The 20,609-nt window shown below is 39.7% G+C and overlaps 1 protein-coding gene across 1 annotated transcript; it reads left to right on the forward strand.

The window, feature by feature from the left end:
• Positions 1–1,077: 1,077 nt before the first annotated feature.
• Positions 1,078–19,461, forward strand: TSPAN8 (tetraspanin 8). Its single transcript, XM_013947922.2, has 8 exons — positions 1,078–1,295; positions 6,244–6,306; positions 8,946–9,074; positions 9,740–9,814; positions 9,899–10,006; positions 13,422–13,571; positions 15,670–15,753; positions 19,170–19,461. The coding sequence occupies exons 1-8, from the start codon at positions 1,236–1,238 to the stop codon at positions 19,221–19,223; spliced, it is 723 nt and encodes a 240-aa protein (XP_013803376.1). The 5' UTR covers positions 1,078–1,235; the 3' UTR covers positions 19,224–19,461.
• Positions 19,462–20,609: the final 1,148 nt, after the last annotated feature.

Below are 20,609 nucleotides of genomic sequence, written 5' to 3' on the forward strand. Positions count from 1 at the left end.
ATTTTCAGTGTAGAGTAGATTTTTGTGGATCCTACAAAAGTGAGGCTCTAAGTTACATCTTTTTGTCACCATCTACAGGTGTGTTATATACTAACACTTTCCACTTTTTTCAAATACAGACAACAGAATTGGAGAATGCAAACTGACAGTGAAGACTAAAAATTGGGCTTGTGCCAAGGGGGTTTCATAAATCAATTCCATTCAGCATGTCCCTAATCTTTCTCATTTATATCCTTTGTGTTCACCTACAAAATAAAGCCTCTTTCTTATGAGGAAGCCAGGGGAACCTAGATGTGACCCTTATCCCTCCAAGGACTGGTATTGTGGGCTTCTGTAGAAAATGGGCAGATAGAAAAGACAGAGCAATGATACTTTTATATTCCTCTAATGATTTCTAGTTTGAGGAACACAAAAGAAAAGAAGCAAGACATAAAACAAAACTAATGAAACAAGTTTATTGCCTTGTCTTCTGGGACATATCTGGCTCCTATTGCCAAGAGATATCCTGAATCTGAAGCCAGAATCGTGATTACTGGGCTAGGGTTCACAATACTTTTGGAAACCTGCACAGCAGGACATTTTGTGCACCACCATGCTCAGGGTCCCAGTTTGGGGAGGAGGAGGAAAAAGATCTGAAGTAGAGAGCAAGACAGACATAATGGCTGCAGATTCCTTGCCCCCTCTTCTGCAGGGATAGCACAGACCCATCCCTTTATTCTGGTTGAATAGCTGGAGTATGATTGCAAACATGAGTGAATGAATTTTGGCAATGATCAGTGAAAAATGAAAGAGAGCAAGAGCCAGAACTTCAAAGCATGAAGAAATGCAGTCATTTCCATCTCTTAAAAGCAGCTCTGTAAAATGTTTTTATTTTCACTTCCCTTTCTGTTTAAACTATGGCTCTTGCTGCAGTATCTATTTACTTTTGGGGTGTAGGACAAGACTAACAGAACCATAAAAAAGTACAACTCACAAAGACACAATGAGAGTCTGGAGACTCAGTGATAACAACTGGTAGTGCTTCCCCAACGCTCCAGTTAATATTTACCTGTGGTATATGAATTGTTTAAATAATTGTAGCTGCCTTGGTCACCATTTTTGCTTTTAGCAGCAGAGCACAGTGCATTTGACTTGGTCTGAGAGGTTTTCTGAAGAAGCAGGAGAACCTTTTATCGAGGACAAACTCTTATGAAAGCTTCTTCTGCAGTTCTCATTTTTGTCTCAGGTTTTTGAAAATGGCAGGGGTAAGCAGATGCATGAAGTACTCCATGTTCATCTTCAACTTCTTATTTTGGGTAAGTTGATGTTTAAATTGTTATTAATGATGTATAAATGCGTTCAATGTTATCTGAAGGCTGTAGTGGAGAAATTGTGAAGAAAATAGAGCATAAGTGGAACCAGAGTATGATTCTAAATCAGGGAGAGGAGAATATGTTTAACTTTTGCCCTTCCCTTTCCCTTTTTCTTTCAAAATAGACTTCCCTCCAATTCTAGAACATCCTGGAGTCTGTCTCCCTGCCTGTAACGTACCCCTCACTTCAATCACAAGACAACAAGACACTCCATGTAAATGCATCGTTCTGTTGCTTTTATTGTCTACTGTTTGTGTCCAAACTGCGCAATGCTGCAAGTGTAGTAGCAGCAAAAGATAATTGTATTTGTAGTCTCTTCCTTGATAAATGTTTTTTTGTGTCCTTCTTTGTGGTTCTCTGTTGTACATTCAGTTTCATACTTAGTTTTTGAAAGGGGTCAGTGAATGTTAAAATGGTATGGGCTGGCAGTACTACCAATAGCTGTACTAAATCGTCCTGGCCTGCACCTGCACTCAAAACAGTGCAGCAGGCAGCTTTCTAATGCAGTTTGAACCATATTTGTCTATTTGTCACATCTCAGCTGGTTTGCAAGAATTTTAGGCCTTGATAGTTTTGGAAAGGTTTGAGTTAAAAAGCATTTTTCTCATGGTTCAGCCTCACTGTCAGCTTTCCTGCCAGAGATTTGCTAGGTTCGCCAGAGGTTCACTGAAACCAGAAGTGGAATTACTGGCCACAACATGGGATTTGCCTCAAGGGATTTTTCCTAGTGAAAAGGTGATACCACACAAAAGGGACCACAAACAGTAGCCCTGGAAAATTTGTGGCTAGCCAAAATGAGCAAAAGTATTAGCAAATTTCTTTGATTACTTGCGGACCTCACAAATACATTCCTAACAGGCCAGTGATGATTTGCAAATTTGGACCGCCTCCCCCTCTTCTTCCTCCACCTCCACCACAGCAGACTAAAGATATTTGACATCTGCGTTGAAGTTTTTTTCTGCAACAGTACTTAAAAAGATCCATAAGTATATGACTTAGAATTCCTGCTTCTCAAGACATTTTTTCTATTAATATGCATCTATATTTACCATAAGGTAAAGCATAGGCAAACCTCTGGCATTAGGAAAGCCCCAAACTACTTCTGGAGTGAACATGTGAATAATGCTGCAAGACTAAATCTCTAGTGACAGCATGAGTTTCCTAGGAAAAGACAGACGTGATCCTTGGGTAGTCAGGAAACAATCAGGCCTTCAACAAACCTCCGCAGCCTGTATTTATGCCAAAGGTAGTAAAATATCTACTCTGCTCTGGGGAGGAATATGGTGAGAGTGTTTGCTATGCATGTGACAAGACTGGGTGGGACTGTGGAAGATAAAAATGCAGCTATTTTAACTTTTTTTAAAGGAAGGGATTTTGCACTGCCAAGGTAGGGAAGAACAGACTGTGGTGCAAACAGGAATATGTGCAAACAGAATACAATTAAACTGAATTTTTAATTCACATTCCTGTCTCTAATCCTTGGAAAACATTAAATTGCTGTGGTAAAGCACAGGGATTAGTGATGTCTTTATAGCTACTGCTCCCACGGTTGCTCTTGCTGGTGCATGAGGCAGTTGGCAGGTGGAAAATTAAACTGATACTGGAAAATGAAGGTGACTTTAACCTTAACTAGAGAATAGCAAATGCTGCATATTTACGTGGTGTCCTTTTGTTTTTAGCCTTTTGAAATCCCTCTGGGAGTGTCCTCTCTTAGGGCAATCAGGAACGTGCTTTCTAGCTTTCCTGTACCTTTTTCTCAATGGCTCTTACAGCCTATCCTGAAGTGTCTAAGCCCTGGAATAGACTGAGCTAGATCCACAAAGGGGCTTTGGCTTCACCATCCTCAGCCTCGGCTGTTATGTGACTTGCACCCCCCCAGGAACCCACATCCCTACATTGGGCTCCAGAGTTTCCATAAAGTTTTGAATCTTCCTGGTGTGGTAAAAGCTGAGCATGAGTTTTGAAGATACGTGTTTTGGAGTTGGGTACCTATATGAAGCTCTTAATGTCCTTAAGTTAATCCTCAGGACAGTTTGGTATATTAAACCTGACACTTAGGTCAGATTTTTCCTCTCTCCCTTCTGCAGAGTTTGCAGGCTAGCCAGTCTCTGCCTGCTGCTCTCACGCTTTCAGCCTCTGCTACTCCACATCATTCTTATTTTTTGCACTAAATGTTGATGTCTGATCATTAGTTTGATGCAGTCTTAGTAGTAATAGGGTAATCTTTGATCAGTTGTTGATACCAGTTCAGACATGCAGTCCCATCTACAACCAGAGTGGCCACTTCCCTACACCCTACATCAGGAAAGAAGCTGAACCCCTTTGTCCCTGTAAGTAGCAATGCAAACTTAGCGAGTACAAAGAGCCAACATATTCCACGTTCTCTGTAAGATGTTTTTAGTGCTGGTAATTTCAGGTATCTCAAGGAAGTATTTCAGTTAAATACTTTCCCCAACAGGGAGCAGGCTTGTATAAACCTCCTTCTTATACCCTTAAATTGGCTGCTTAAAACATGTAGCAGTGGAGGGAATTCCTCATGGGCCTGGTGTTCCCAGGAAAGGCAGAGTCTTGGTGACTGGTCCACTGTCACAGCAGGCTTGTCTGAGGTGATTGTAACTGACCTAGGCTGTATTTCTTTATTGCACCAAAACTGAAGGGCTCAAGAAGAGAAGGACTCATTGAATTTGAGGGACAACAGACCTGTTCCTGGACAGTTTACATATGAGACTGTGATGAGGTGACTGATTCTTGGTCAAGGCTTGAGGCAAAACTATATTAGCCATCCCGTTTTGGGAAAACAGGTGAGGATCTTTTCAAAGAGGCTCTTCTCCCTCCCATTGGAAAATACTGGTTCATTAAAAGTGAAACAGTTTCCTGAAATGTGTTTCTTTAACTGAAATTTTATTTCAGGAAAGATTGATAATTAGGATGGAGTATTCCATAAAAATTGAAGTGTTCTATTTTGGCCCTTTGGGAACAGAATATTTAGATTCATTATTTGTAATTTTTTCTTTGTGCATTATTATACACTTTATATTGTATAATATTCAGAGAAAACCAACAGGAACAAAATACCAAGATTTTACTGAAATGAAGCAATCTATTTTTATAATTAAGATATATATGCCTTATAGAAATTTTAATTTATAAGTGATACTCCTTTTCTGAATGGAGGAAATGCATATTGTAGAATTCCCATCTAATTGATAAGTTCCTTTACATTCATCTTTATTTACTTCTTCTACTACTGTGCTGTATTTTAATGGAAGTTCCTATATAATAAATAAGGCAGTGGCCCAAATTCTGTTTGGGTTTGTAGCAATTGCTACAAATATGCAATATTTGCAAATATGCAACACAAATGCACTAGCTGCTCCAGTGGAAATTTTCACATTAGTGATCCCATATTGTCTGGTGTATAACTCCACTAGTGTTGCTGAACACATAGTGCTGCTGAGCAAGACCCAAATAAAGAGTCTTATTATACCATCAGTTTCTGGGCAAATTCAGTGAGATTGAGATTTCAGTGGATAGTTCTAGTAAAATTTGATAACATGATATAGCTGTCATCAATTGTACAACTTTTTTTTTCGTGTTTATAATGTACTTATAGGAGCTTTACTTAGAGCATGAAAATGTGTTGTAGTCATGTTTGAGTGTTGGCCATGTTCCATATTAAATAATCTGCTGTAGTCATTATGATTTTTGATGCTGAATATCATATGAAACCTTTTGAGGGGGAAGTATTTTTTAAGAAAAATTACCTAAAACATATAAAAATAGCTCATTTAATTTTGAAGAGGAATAGTCCCAGTCATCACAGGAAGCTCATATCATCACATTTCAGGGTCATTTATGACTTAAGCATTAATGACATACAGGAAGATAATTATGAATATGATGAGACTCTGGTCCTCAGTGATTCCTCTTTCCTGCCAGTCCTCTCACAGCCTTTACTCCTGATTAGCCTCTTAATTATCTGTCGCCCACGCTTAGTAATAAAGAGAAACTCTATGTGGGAATCGTCACAGACAAAGTTAGAAATAGAGTGACTGATTCGTAGTGGAATGATACATCAAAGATCAATGAAATAGGAGCACAGCTAGTGATTAGGAAACGTGTCAGGATTCGTCTATCCTGACTTTAACATCTTAAAGCAAGTCATTCCGAGCTTCTTTTAAAGCCAAGGTAGAGAGGCGGATAGCACCTGTGGGTGATTTAGCTCATCTGAGGACATGTGCCTGTGACAGGTCTGATGAGTTAGACCTAGATGTCTAATTTTTACATGTATAGGACTGAGTAAGATTATTTTGGAATGGGAATAATAACTATCACAATGAGCAGTTTAGAGGAGAGTTATTCTAAAGAATGGAGATGGTCAGATATGACACAGCAGAAAGACTTCATTTTGAACTTTTCCTGCTTGTTTTACCATGGAGAATAGGTTTCTAGAAATGTGTCCTGAATAATTCTAGAGATAACATTTATACCAATATACCTTATCAAATCTCATGTATTTCCATTATGCAAGAAACAATGTTCTTTACAACCGTGTTATATCCATATTATAGCAATTTATATCCCTCTCTCATCTGACAGAATGTCTATGTGCTTCCCAACCACATGCATAAATCATCATTGAAATGTGGATTCTTCTGGGGTGGAAGCATGAGGGATTTGGTGCATAACTGAAGATTTAACTATTCCTGTGAAGTTTCCTGACTATGAATCAACACTCTATGCTCTAGCATTTGATGTTTCTTTCACTTTGCCAAACAAATGATTTTTTTCCCTTTTTTTTTTTTTTTTGCCAGCATCTGGCGCAATTTGAAGGCTGAATTTTAATCTGAAATTGCTCATCTTTCTAAATATTCTTTATTTTCTCCTGCAGGTGTCTGGTTGCATTATTCTGGGCGTCTCTATATGGATACGTATTAACAAAGATGCTCAGCAGGTAAATTTACCAGACTCATGTAAAATGTGGAAGCTACTATATACATTTTAATTTCCCATGCTCATTTACACAGATTTTTTTTTGTAGAGATGGTTTATGTGAATAAAGTGTAATGCATTTTATGATTAAGATTAAACAAAATGGTGCAGGTAATCAGATTATTTTAAGTACAGACATGTGACCACAAGAAGTGTCACCTAGTGTTACCAATGTAAATTCCTGCAGATGCACACTGATTTCTGTTAGAAAATGTGGGCCTCTTTCTGCTCTAATGAAACTCATGATGGTTTTATTATTGATTTCAGTGTTAGAATAATGAGGAGCCATTCACCTCCTAGACTCTTCAATGTCTTTCCCCATCAGAATAGCCACATATATTCTTAAGGATACTTATATATGTATTTAGGGAATATTTTACCTTTCTGACTATCTTCAATAACACAATACTTTTCCCCTGGTAATTTTGAAAGGGAGAAAGGATTTTTCCCTTGTATTTTTAATGGCTTCTTAAAAACCTTTTCACTTGTATTTATAGAGAAAGAGTTTTAGGCACCCAAAAACCTTTACTTAAGACGAAATTTTCCCAACAGCCCTCCTAGAGGGGAGAAGAAAAGTCAGAGTTCTCTTCTTGGATTTTATCTGGGTCATTAAATTACTTCAGACTTTATGACTCTCCCTTTCTTCAAAGCTAGGAAAAAATGAGGAGCTCTTGAGCATCTGGGCATGTTTGTATCAAGGCCCTCTGTGCCTGCAGGCCCTGCCCACCTCTTGCCAGCTGTGCTGCCAGTGGCACTGATGTCTTGCTTGTCCTATAGCAAAGCCCATTCCAGAGCAAGTAGATGCTTCTCTAAAAGGCTGCTGTGCGATCTCTGTATCTTGCTGCTTTGTTATGGCAACAGGAAGAACAACTGAACTCTAAGATTTAAGCAATATATTTCTTTTTGTGAATTTGGGCCATAGAAAGGCAAATGAATTTGAAAATTTGATGTGCATACTTTTATTTCCAAAAAGGCTTTATGCCCATAGGAGTGCAAAAATGGCCAGGTGTGTCATGGAAGCATTTTTTCCAGATTTCAGGTTGAACTTAGGATAGATTAAGTTGCAAAATTTCTGATCACTCCTCTGCTGCTCTAACACGTTCCATCAGTTAAGAACAATACTTTTCTATTCTTTATTTTCCCATCTGAAAATAAAAAGGTGATGGAGATAAGAGGACAACTTTATATATTTCCTGCCATTTAGCTGATGGTGCTGTTGCCCTTAGTCAGTCCCAGAGACCTCACATCTGAAGGTGGATGTAACAGAACTGACTTCATGATGACATTGTGACATGCGGTAAATTAGGTTACAGTGGAAAGCACTGTCATTGTGTACTGCAGAAGAGGAAGAGGAAGAAGAACAAGTCTCACTCCCCAGTCCCCATTTCAGTGAAGCTAAAGTTGCCACACTTGTTAATTGACCATGTCCAGTGGTCATGTCCAGTATGATGGCTCAGGTGGTACAGTGTAGCTTGGAAAACCAGAACCACTATTTTCCTTTCTTATTTCTGGGGAGATTTCCTATTCAAAAAAGCATCCTTTAGCGTGTTCCAAACTGCTTTCCTGAAGTGACACTGCGTACTCCCCAAAAGCTGTGAAATTAAGAATAGGGGCCAAAATTGAAAGGATTTTCTCTTGTTTTTGCCTCTATGCAGGCAAAGATCCCATTCCAAATCAATGTATGTTTTGCCTGAGTAATAACTGAACAGACCATAAGTCTTTGGCTGTAGATGAATAGAGCTTTCTAAGAATAAATAACAGGAAGTACAGTCCAACTTGGAAGGGGAAAGAACAACACGTTCTTCAAATTATACTTGTCTATATACCTTTGCAATTTCCATCAGAAGATAAATGTGACAACTTCCAGACATTTTTGCTAATCTTGGCACCAGCCACATTGGAAAATATTCTTTGAAGATTTTTCTCCATTTTGGTCTTTGGCCTCAGTCAGTCCTGTGGGAACTGAATAATTTGATATTTAATAATACTGAGCTATATGAATTATTTAGTTGAATGTCCCACACATCAAAATACAGTCCTCATCTCTGAGGGTAATATTAGAGATCCTGCTTAAAAAAAAATGAAAAAGAAAAAGAAAACTGCATTGGCAAATATATCTAACTTTTTCTAGTATATCCAGCTTAGCTCTGAGAATCGTTCTCTCAGGAACAGCAACAGAGTGTGTTCCTGGCCTTATAATGACAAACAGAGGTTTTGTTTCTTCAACTTTACGTTAATGTAGGAGAGATTTCAAGACAATCAATTTTGCTGCTTGCAATAAAAAGCAAAGATTCATCGACTGAAAACAAACTGAAAGCTATTTTAAGGACAAGAGACATTTATTTACTGTGTAAAGATGACTTTCATCTTGTGCAGAGACAAAGACACTGTGAAAAAACAGGTTCTACTGAGTTGCCCAACAAAAGATTTAAGAAGGTGCAATGGATAGTTGTTTTTTTTTTGTATGGCACAGAACTTTTCTATGATTGCTAGTCGGAATATTTGTAAGTTATGAAATAATCCCCTTTTTGGGGGGGGGTGTACAGATGTTTTTAGGAAGAGTTTCTTGTAGCTGAGAGATTTTTTCCCTTTTCTTTTTAGGAGTTCCAGATAGACAGCAGCACGTTTGCAGGAGTTGATCTACTAATAGCCGTGGGCTCCATCATCATGGTCCTAGGATTTCTAGGGTGCTGTGGTGCCATAAAGGAAAGCCGATGCATGCTGCTTTTGGTAGGAAGCAAAAACCTTCAGCTAAACTTTTACAGACCAAAGCTACATTAGATGCATAAGGTCCTTGCAAGTGGTCTTAGTTGAGGATGGGGGTATTTTTGTTTAATCAAATGCTTATTTATGATTATGATTCTGATTATGAAATGTGTTTTCATTGCTTACCTTGTGCTTGAGACCCTGCTAAGTTCTAGTGCAGAAGAAAGGATGGGTGGCCTCAACAACAAGAAAATGAAGTCCAGAGAGCATCTAGCAGGCCACTAGCTTTTTCCTCATCCAGCTATCACTGAAGTTCCTGCCATCAGTCATCTTCCACTACCTATCCCATTTCATCTCCTAAATTCCCAGCTACTCCCTCTGCTAGTCCTCCCAGAACTTCCTCCCTGTCCTTCTGCCCAGCATCTCTCATCTACACACTGCCCATCATGCAGCTACTCTGATGTGCACCTTGTATTGACCACCCATGGAAGATCAGGAACACTCTGTCTCAAACACCCCCTTTTCTCATCCCCCTCAAAAGAAATAACTGGAGCAGCTCTGACTAGAACTTCAGTTCATTCTACCTAAATGTTTATTCAAGCACATGAGAGCTTAACATTCACCTAGAAGAAATGATCTTATCTTGGTAAAAGATGCTATAGTTTTCTCCTCCTTTGTTTTCTCATTAGTTTTTTATTGGACTGCTTCTGATCCTGATTCTTCAGGTCACAGCGGGTATTTTAGGAGCAGTGTACAGATCTCAGGTACGGTATTATGCTGAATTTTCTTTGTAGTCTTCCTAGAGTTTTGTTTCTACAGGGAAAATAATGTAATATTTGTGCTTGCAGATTGAAACAACCCTTAACAGCACTCTTGCGGCGAGTATTAAGACATTGCAAAGCTCTACAGAAGAATCAAAAGTGTTTCAAGAGAAGTTCCAGACGTATGAAAGAGAGGTAATTAAAATGTATCAAAGGGCAAGGGTTGTTGTTATCCATCCAGTTTCTAGCATTTGTCTGTGCTTTATTTTACGGCTACTCTGCCACAGATTTGGATTTCATTCCTGGGGATAGGGAAGGATCTGGCTTAAATACAAGTTAAAATACTACACAAGGCATTTCTGGTCTTTTACATGGCATGGGCTTTCTTTGCATGAAAGGGTTTGTGAGAGAAATAAGGCAAGGACACACAACATGCAGTGAATCTACTGATGTGGATTTTGTTGTGTTTGAAAAAGCCCTTTTCTCTGTTACATACAGAGAGGATGACATTCTCTAAGACCCACACTGGGACTGTCTGAAAGACTAGTTCTAGAGGAAATAGTTTCATAATCTGGATATCTGTATGTTTGTGGATCATTTCCTTGTGTTATCTAAGCATCTCCATGGTCTCAGAACAATTAGCTGTTTTTTGAGACTTACACATTTGGAGAAAGTTTTGATGAAAGATCTCTTTCTGTTTGTCTGTATGTCTGTGTAGCACTGTTTTATCAGCTTGTGTGGCAACTTCAAATATGTTTCATATATTTTTATTCAATAACAAAAAATGCATAGGATGATGTGTTAAACATCTGGGTGGTTAATTTGTAACACATATGTGAACTCTAGAGTAGATGATGAAAAGCCTTTCAAGGCAACACAAGCTAATGAAGTCTGAAGGCTATACATATGCATTCTCCCTAAATCAATTTGCCAAGTTCAAACTTCACACCACCTGAAACCCCATAATTTTGCATCAGTGATTATAAATTCCTCAGTGCGCTTAGAAAAATTATAACTCTCTTAAAACAAACAACACAACCAAAACAAAGGTCCCCTTATGTTGGGAAGCGGCTGTAAGATGTTATCAGTTCCTTCTTTGAGGCCACGTGCTCAGTACACTGGCAGTAATGCTGTAGAGCTCACAGGGCCTGCAGAGCATGCCTGTGGGGTTTGGAAGCCTCATAATTGCTATTGGACCTTTACAAAATCTGCATGTGTTTGTATTTGCTTTTCATGGTTCTTATACACTTTGTCAATATAGCGGCCTTACTGTAGGTCACTAGAGAAATTTGTGCATGTGTTGGAGGAAGGATAATTTTAAGGCTTGTAATTCTCTCTGAAGTGTGATAGACCAAATGTGTAAGTTCAAACAGCTCTCAGGAACCAAGGAACTGGACTTTGCATCTTGGCCATAAATCTACTGATTTTTAGGAGACTGTTGTGTAATGCTAGAGCTGCCACTCTTGCACAGCTATGGTTAGGCTAGTGAAAGTTATACATGTTATAAAGTATAGGTTTTGTTCTAGCCATGGTTGCCTAAAAGGTGCAGCTTGCTTAAGCTACCTGTAACAAGGGGTTTTCCTCAGCGTGGACTGAGATGCTGATTTATTCTCCTGTTCCAAACTCTGTCTGGGCCTCCTCAGAGCTTCAATCAGATGAACCTATGTAAGAAATGTTTAAAGATTTCTGATCCCTGTCTCAAGTTAGGAATAAAATGTAAAGCAACATTTCTGTTTTTTTTTTTTTTTTCTTGAAAGCACTGCAGAAGTTTTCGGTGTCCAAAGCTCCTTGCTTTCTCAGATGCTTGGATCACTTTCACGTACAGAAATTGGCATCTGCTTCAGTTTGGTCTGGTGATGGCCAGTTCTTCTAATGCCTGAAATGTCTCAGCAGTATTTCCTGATCTCTGGAAAATCTTCCTTTCCAACTCAAGTGTGAGATAAGAAGATGGAATGTAGAGCAGTTTGTTTTAGCTGCGGTGTTTCTATTTCTTTTCAGTAGGATATGAAAGATGGAGTTACTTATCACCTACTGAAATTAGTCTTCTTATTTTAAAACAAATAATCTTCAATCCACTGTTGACACAGTGGCAGGCATTTTTATAAGGCCTTTATTAATGATAATTCTAAACAAAGGGTTATAAAATTTTAACTAGCTCTGCTATCCCCACCCTCCCTTTCTTTCCTAGTCTGAGTTCATCACTTCACAGGTCCTTAATCAGATGGTGACTTGGAGCTGGATGGCTGCTGCTCCCCGGGAGGGCTCATGTCCCCATCCAGAGGAAGCTGTCTCTGCATCTGGTTGCCCTCTGCGGGCACACAAACCTGTCTCATCACTGAAGGGATGACAGGGCCTGGTCTCCCCTTACATATGTCCCCAAGTAATGAGATTGCCAGTTAGATAAAGTCTTCAGGAGAAGACTGCCTGCTACTTTGTTAAAGCTTTCCTTTCTGGAGGGAAATTGCTCCTTCACTGTATCACAGTACTACTCCCCATCCAGTACTCTTGAGACAAGAAGGTTACTGCAGGGACAAGGAAAGCTTTTGGGGTGTATTTCATTTGGAATATTCTCTTGCTATGAAGTCATTAAATACCATGTCTTACTGTGTAAGAGGGGAAAGAAAATATGATACAAAGGAGATTTGTTTTCCCTGTGCTTACATCTGTTTTGACCTCTCCCACTGCAGGAAACCAGAAGGTGGACACTTAGTGCCAGCTTTGTCCTGTATATCACACAGAGAATACCCTTGAATCTCACTGATATCACTGATGGTGTGGGCCTCCGCCATGCTCCCAGTGGACTTTGATGGATAGGCTTAAAGCACACCTATATTTTTAAAGGCTGCTGGTGTGGAAGGAAAGGAAGCAAGAAATGCTATTTGAGTGGCTTATATTACTTCCCCTTCTCCTTCCCCATTCTACCTCCAGCCTAGTCCTCTGCTTCTGAGCCAACTTATTTCTTCTGATATAATAAGCAGTTCCCTGGAGGGATGAGTGAAGGGTGAGCAAAATGAAAAAGCCCATAATTACTATATTATTTTTTAAATAGACCAAGATTGCTTTTATTATGTCCCATGGCTTTGCTTTTATACAAAACAATGTGAACATTTCCAGCTGCCTTTTAAAAGAGGGAGGACCACAAACCCAAACCTGCACCTCTGAGCTTTAGTGGCTTGGATAAAGTGGAACCTGAAATGAAACTGCACCTGGTTTAGGTTTCACAAACCCCAAATGAACCTCTGACCTCCTCAATCCATTTCTAATTTAAAGGGTAAACCATCATTCAAGGTGGTTATTTTTCTGGATTTCACAGTTTTATGTGCCTGAATTTTACTTTTTCAGCCTGGCTTCTCAGGATGTGATTTACTTTAGATGTTACTTACCACATGCAAGGATAACCTGCAGAGAACTTGTGCACTCACCATTCTGATAACTGGTATGGAAATTTAAAGGGTATTTGAGACAGGTATAAATTTGGGAAAATTTCCACATGGGAAAAAATGAAAGGACAATTTCTCCTCCTTTGTTTCTCTCAGCTCCCTTTCCTACTCTCCCCTCACTGCAAGTCACCCCTTTTTTCCTCATTTCCTTATTTCTTCCTTTTGTGCAGAATCAGTGCTGTGGTTTGCTGAATGGGCCAGAAGACTGGGGAAAAAATTTGAATGCTCCTCAAACTGACTATAAAATCTGTGAATGTGCACTAGAGAACCAATCAACAGACCTCTGCACCTATGTTCAGGGCAGATACGTTTATAAAAAGGTAAGAAAAATACAATGCCCTACCCTTCTTTCCAAAAGAGGTTTTAACCCAAGGTTGTCTTTAGTGGCAGGCACAGTCAGCACTCCTGGCTCAAGCCAAGAAGACTAAATTTTGCCTTCTTTTCCTTTGCCAGAATTGCCTCTGGTCCATCTGTTATTACTGTGCATGCTTGAAATATGCTGCTGCTTCTTCTTCCTGGGATGCCTCTATTTCAGCGGCACAGTGCCGTACCCTTAGGATCTCAGCAGTCTGCCTGGTTGCTACAGATGAAAACTGCTATTACGGCTTCTGGGTTGGCATATACCACTTAGCCAGAGCAGCAAGTCGGCTACCCTTTGGCTCTCCTTGCTCCCTCAGAAAGTTATGATCCTCCGCAGTCTCATTTTGGTGGTAGACATGTTGGCTTAGAGTTTGACCTAGTGCTTTCAAAGGGCTACAGGTTATTGAAAAATGAACTAATTAAATACAAGACCTTTGGGTTTTGATATTTTTTTCTAAAAATATCCACACTCATTTTGCAGAACATGCTGGAAAGAAACCTTACATGATGTAGACTTCCTGGCAGCATACTTAAAGTGTAATTGCCTACAACTGTGGCCTTTTGAAAAGCTTGTGATAATTAATAAGGCAAAATGTCTGCTGACAAACAACAATGAAAGAGTACTCAAAAATTGGTGGATGGGCAGCAGAGATCTCAATTAATTAATTTCAAGATTTAGCTGTCTCCTCATATGGAAATTCAGACTCCATGCACAGAAATAAAAAACACACATGAAAAAGTGGAAAACTAGCACAAAATAGCTGCATTTTTGGAATGCTAGTGGTGTGAAGTTTACCAATCTCTGCATCTAGTACAAAGCAGATTTTAGCAAATGTCCAAATTTGGTTGTATATAAATGCACAGCTCCTGGACCAGGTCTTGCCTGAACGCTAGTTTCCTCCCTGCATAGTCCCATGGAAGCAAATACTGCTTTAAAGCAAGGGAATAGTCTGGTTAAGTAGAGGATGCCAGAACCAATCTGAAAATAGGTTGTACACAAAGAGGCTGTTTTGGCCACATTTTTATGTCTTTTTGGCCTCAGACAGACAAACCCTCAAAGGACACATGAGAAACCATCAGAGAGATTACTGCAGGTGCAAGATAGGTATGGCTCACATAAACATGCACATTTCACGGTGGTGTTAGATGTTAGTAAAGGCAGTCAGCTCTTGTGATCCAGTAAAAATGATTTGAAACTCAGATCAGTTTTGAGTCAACTTAAATGAAAAGCTTTCTAGAAGGACTGGAAGGAAAGAACCAATGTGTTTTTTGTGAGGGAGTAAATATGGTGAAAGAATATAACTACAGTATGAGTTGATTTTGGGGAAAGGCAGATGTAGTGTTGGAACATTACTGTGGTTTTGATGGATTTAAGCCACACTTGGCTTTCCCTACAGTTTGCAAAAGGAGTGTTGTCAATGCCTGGAGAAGATGTAATCATTACGGGAACAGATGTATGCATTTATTAAAGAGGAGAGTAGCTCTGCATACAACTTCAGATCTGATTACTCGCTCCTTCCCAGCTCCAGACCATGACCACCAAACATTTGTCAAAATTAATATTTAAGCTTGATTTCATATCCAAATATTGAGATAAGTCTGATCCTAATAATAGGCTAGATTAGAGGTCTTAAATCCAAAGATCAGCTTAGTGGGAATTGAAGTTCTCTTTCAAATCTGATCTTTGCTGCATAGGCCATTTCCTAGTAATGAATGATTACCAAATGAAAGTAAGAATAAATGCTTCTTTCCCTGTCAAATGAAAATCATGCAAACATTAGGCATTACAACCATGTTTCTTAGTTTGAATTTGTACCTTTCTATGTTCAGCTACTAAATTCATGTTCATATTTGGGAAGGCAAAGACTAGACATCTGTTTCAGAGCAAAAGGTATGTATAGCTGTATTCTTTGTGTTCATTAGCAACAAGTCAGAGTAAATTCAAATAGCCTTTTTTTTATGGAGAGAGAGTAGAGTGATTTTAGAGGATGTATTTGTAATAACCTTAGGATAATAATAGTGTTTACCTATAATTAATCATTTTCTCTTATTTTTCAGCCTTGTGGAGAGTTGATAATCAACTACCTTAAAGACCATATGATCATAATTATGGGGATAGCATTTGGACTGGCAGTTATTGAGGTACCAGTATATACCATTAAAATATTTAGTAGCTGACAAACAATATATTCTACTTCAAAATGCACTGGGAATGGGATTAAAACACCTGGCTTGCTCAATTAATAGACAAGGGAAAACAGCCTCTAACTTTAGCCATAATCTTAGTGTTATTTCATATAAACCATATACGGTTGCATAGCCGAGAACTTCAGGTGGGATCAGACCACCCTTCTGCCTGTATAAGCATATCACAAGGCACTTTTCCTCCAAAAATTTGACAGCCTTAGAGCCAGAGTGAGAGTAAGCCCTGAGGATGGAGCAGTGTGTAGATTCTAGCCCCAGAAATACATGAGGCAGAATGGCTGATCTTTTCTTCCTCATTCCCTTCCCCATTTGAAGAAAGAGTCAACTCATAAGAAAACTTACCCTTGTGAGATTCCCGTGCAACTTTCTGATGACCAGAATGCTTGTCTGAGCATCCAAAGTTCTGGAGAACTGCCTTACCTAAGCTGACTGTCCGTCTTCTTGCAACTTTCTATATTGACCCATTGTTGCTAGGTGGAGCCTGAAGTCCATTGTCTTCTTTTTCAGTTTGGTCATAATTGGGCTTAAACCAAAGCTTATTAAAGTCAAAAGAAAACCCTCCTATTGGCTTCCTCAAATCTTGACTGATGTCTCTGATGTGCCTTTAGTAAGAATTCAGCTCACTCTCTCATCCTCTCTTTATCCATGCTGTGCCTAAGCTAGTTCTCTTCTCTTTTTCTGAAAGCTAACTCATTTTCCAGGAGGAATCCTCAGCACAGCTGAGATAAGTGACTTCTCCTGTGCCTGCTTTGGACTGACTTTATGGACATGGATGTATTAAGTTTGGGTCCCTGTGTTTAGGACAATTCTTTCACAGCCCTCATTTCATGCCCTATGGTGTATGTGCTTCATGCTACAAAAACACCACTCTATCAGGTGGCTGCATAGCCCCTTCATTATTTTGAGAAATTTACAGAACAGAGAAGAAGAGAAGAGAAGAGAAAAAAGAAATTTGTTTTGGGGCCACATATCTGCCATATAGGGCTTAGAGGAAACATGACCCAACTATGCATTATGCTGCTGTACTTCAACTAGTGTGAATATTAGCCAGTCCTCACCAGCTGGCCTTGGAGCTCTCCCTTCAAGACAGAAGAGAGAAGACTAAAGACTAATTGACCTAATTCTTCTTTAAGAAATGCCAGGCATTTATAATAGTTTAAGCCAGTTATATCTTAGTGGTCCCTAAACTGCGTATTTGTATCATGGAGAAATTATTATATGAAATTATTATTTTGAGGGCAAAATTTAACCATCAAGATGATGTGTAAATGTATCTGAGTGCATACCTGTACTGCTTCATATATTCCTGTATTTAAAAAAAACAGAGTATGTGAACTCTTTCTTTTACTTGTTTCCTCATGTACTGAAGAATAACATGCAGAATTTTCCCAAAGAGAGGAGGAGAAACAGTGAGGTTATCCAACCAGCTTCATAATGAATGACAGGCTTTGATTAGGAGAGAATGACAGAGAAACTGGGGGTTTCATCATGTTACTTTCTTCCATCATTTTTCATTCTTTTCACTATTCCTTTGTGGTTTCTGCCCCCCCCCCCCCCCCACAACAAGTGGATGTTTGAGGTAAAAGCAGAATGATGAAGATCATCGTGCAGAGTTCAATCTGTTATTCAGACTGAAAACTTCTTAACGTCATTGGCAGAGGATTGTTCCTCGTGGTCTAAGAGTGGGCAAGAGCCCCAACTCAAAAATACATTTCCAGGAAAATAATAGTAAGCAGGAAAGAGTTATGGAGCTGCAGCACTGTGAGATGACATGCCACTAACTTCTTATTTAGCATTAGCTTAATGTTATTTAAGGTACTATATGTGGGGGGTCAGGTCTCTTGTCTATATGTAGAGTTATGGGGGAAAATACATACCAATATTAAAAGATGGCTTTTAAAAATATAATGGAAGTGTAAAATTGCATATCTACCCAGAAAGTAAGTTGTAAGTTGCTTTACTCTAGTGACTGCAGTTACATGAGTTATATCCTTTAGTTCACTGGCCATCATTCTTCCCTGTTTTCCAGTTGGCAGCTTCTGTGGTGGCTGCCTCTCCCAAACATAAAAGGATTAGAAAACAAAATGAATAAACAATATGGGAAGAGCTTCAGCTGGTACAAATAGTCAGCTGGCAATTTACACCCTCTAAAGATTTATCCCTTCCAAAGATAGATGAACATATTATCACATTTCAAGTAACTGCAGATCAAGGGCTACATGCTTAACCATATCTCTCCTCTGAAAAAAAAACAAATAAAAAGAACCAGACAAGGAGAAGGGTTCGCTAGCATTCCCCCTCTGCCTGCTGCTTTTTGCCACTTGTGGGCTGTTGATGATTTTAGCTCACTTTATCAGGAAATAATATTGAGAAGAAGGGCCCGGTTTCACTTGGGCACAAGTGAAAACGCAGGCATGGTGCATCAGGGAAGCTGTGATGGCTTATTCCATCTGTGAGCCCAACTCCTTGTCTTCCTTCTATTCCATATGTTCTGTATGCTCTCCGCTGTCTCTAACCTGAATAAATAAAACATCCTGGTGCACATAGCTCCATAAATGTCATTTGGATACTTTCCAGTTTTTGTGTGACACCTTCACAGACTGATTAGTTTCAAATCCAGAAGGAAGCTTTCTGATCTTCTGATCTTACCAGCTGTCTGTCACAGGCTATGGAATTTCACCCAGTAATTCTCACTACAGGGATGATCCTACTGAATTTTATATTTCAAGCAACAGCTTTTTTTGTGGACTCAGTGTTTCCATTCCAATTATCTTACTGATAAGTGAAAAATTGTTGCATGATTGTATGCCACTCAAAATGATGGGGTATGTACATATATAGATGTATGCCCATGTATGTATACACATGCATCCATGTATGCATATATTTACAAAGAAGAGAGTGACAGCCAAAAAGAAGAATTCAAAGGCAAAAAAAAATCTTTGTATATGCAATGGAATCAGAAAGTTCCTCCAACTTCTTAGAAAATAAAAGATCGAACTTTTGTTGGAGTTGCTTGAACTTCTATGTATGTGCTGCTTCATTGCAGTTAACAACTGCATTAAAAAAAAACAGAATTAAAGGATTCCCCATCTACAGGGGCATCTATCTTTTAAAGAAATGAAAAATTTCTATCTGCAATCTTACCTGTGGTACATACTGATTTCATTAAAATGGCAATATTACAGAGTCATGTTCTTTAAGAATTACATTGGAAAAGATCTTCTGCATAGCAGATTTAGCCTGCATGTAAATCCAAGACATTTGCAAACAGAATGTTCCCACTGTGTATCAGTTGTATCCTGGGATTTCCAGAACTGCCAAATAATACCAGAAATGTCTTTGTTTTCCAGATTCTTGGTTTGGGGTTTTCTATGAGCCTGTACTGTCAGATCCAGAGAAAATGAAACTGTGGAAGTGTCAGAACGATGTCACCAGCCAAATCAAAACCTTTATAGATAGAGGGATATTTGGCTTGGCACTTTCAGATAAGTACATGCATGTCCCAGACAGCTGTTCTGATGAAAACAGCAGCCCTTGTGCACACAGATACTTCACAAATTGCAAAATGACCTCCTTATAATTCATAAGACTTAATGATGTGAATGTGAATCTTTATTTGCAATAAAAGTCTTTGTTTATGTTTCTGATGAGTTTATTTTGTCTGAAGATAGCATTTAAGTCATGTTGAGATTTTGAGTTTACCGTACAATGTGTCTACATGGGTGTTACGCCACTCATAGCAGAGTCATCTTAGACAGCTGCAGATGATATTGCAGCAACTGGCTGGTTTGGGGAATCACATGGTTCCAGGCAGCTTTGCTTGTGGGGCAGAGTTTTTCATTACTATTGTCATGGGTCAGTTTGACACTCTATATGGTATTATGGACAGGGTTTTGTTACTTGTGAGAAGCAAAGGTACTAACTTTCATTCAAATAGGAAACCTGTATTTCCCTTTAGGGATGTTTAAATCAATATCCTCGCAGCTGAAATGGTCGCTGATAGGTCTATATGATGCTTAGATCGCATGCAGGAGTCAGTTTCAGTGGGCCACCTTCTGCAAATATGCATCAAGGGTGAAATCCAAATACATACTGAGACAAGACTTAAACAGAATTTATGTGGGCAAGATTTCCATGAGAGTGACCAAGACAAGCAGTGGGCTCCCCAGCAGCAGGCTGGCAGCAGAAAGCATGGCTGGCAACACAACAGGGAAACACACATTCATGCCTTTGTGTCCTGCATGCTACTTGAAAGTGTCCAGGCCCTGAGGGCACCAACAGCCCTGCTGGTCCCTGTCCTCTCCCCAGAGCCTCCCCCACACCCAGCCCAGACCCCCGTCCAGTTGCTGCCCTGCGACGCCACAGTGGTGCCGGCTCCAGCCCTGCCACAGCCCTACCCCTGCCAGGCCACAGACCCCCTGACCCCCACCCTGGCCCCAGCCCAGCTCCGCAGCAGTGCCTGACACCCTCCTGGGACTGGGGCTGCCTCGGCTGCCCCCGGAGCCCTGTGTCCTTGCGGGACAGTGGAACAGGCCCTGGGGTCCAGCCCCAGCTCTGCCCCACTGGCAGCCCCCTGACACTGGCCCAGGGAGTTGCTGGCCCCCCCAGCACCCTGCAAGAAAGTAAATGGCATCAGGGAACAGAATTTTTTCAAGGTATGAAGATGCCTAATGATGCCCACTGGGATCTGTTGAGGTTTTCCAAAGCATGTGGGTGGCCTCAGTGCTGTGAGTTAGGGGACTAGTAGTTTTCTCATATCCCATTAGACCCCTTTTCTCATCTTTACCAGC

The sequence above is a fragment of the Apteryx mantelli genome, chromosome 1 (genome assembly GCF_036417845.1).
Source record: "Apteryx mantelli isolate bAptMan1 chromosome 1, bAptMan1.hap1, whole genome shotgun sequence".
NCBI classification, from domain to species: domain Eukaryota; kingdom Metazoa; phylum Chordata; class Aves; order Apterygiformes; family Apterygidae; genus Apteryx; species Apteryx mantelli.

Bases quoted from the DNA above. Each gene is read 5' to 3' on its own strand.
- TSPAN8 (XM_013947922.2), top strand. From the start codon at position 1,236: ATGGCAGGGGTAAGCAGATGCATGAAGTACTCCATGTTCATCTTCAAC. The intron at 9,815-9,898 runs GTACGGTATTAT...TTGTGCTTGCAG, and splicing joins GAGCAGTGTACAGATCTCAG to ATTGAAACAACCCTTAACAG. The intron at 10,007-13,421 runs GTAATTAAAATG...CCTTTTGTGCAG, and splicing joins TCCAGACGTATGAAAGAGAG to AATCAGTGCTGTGGTTTGCT.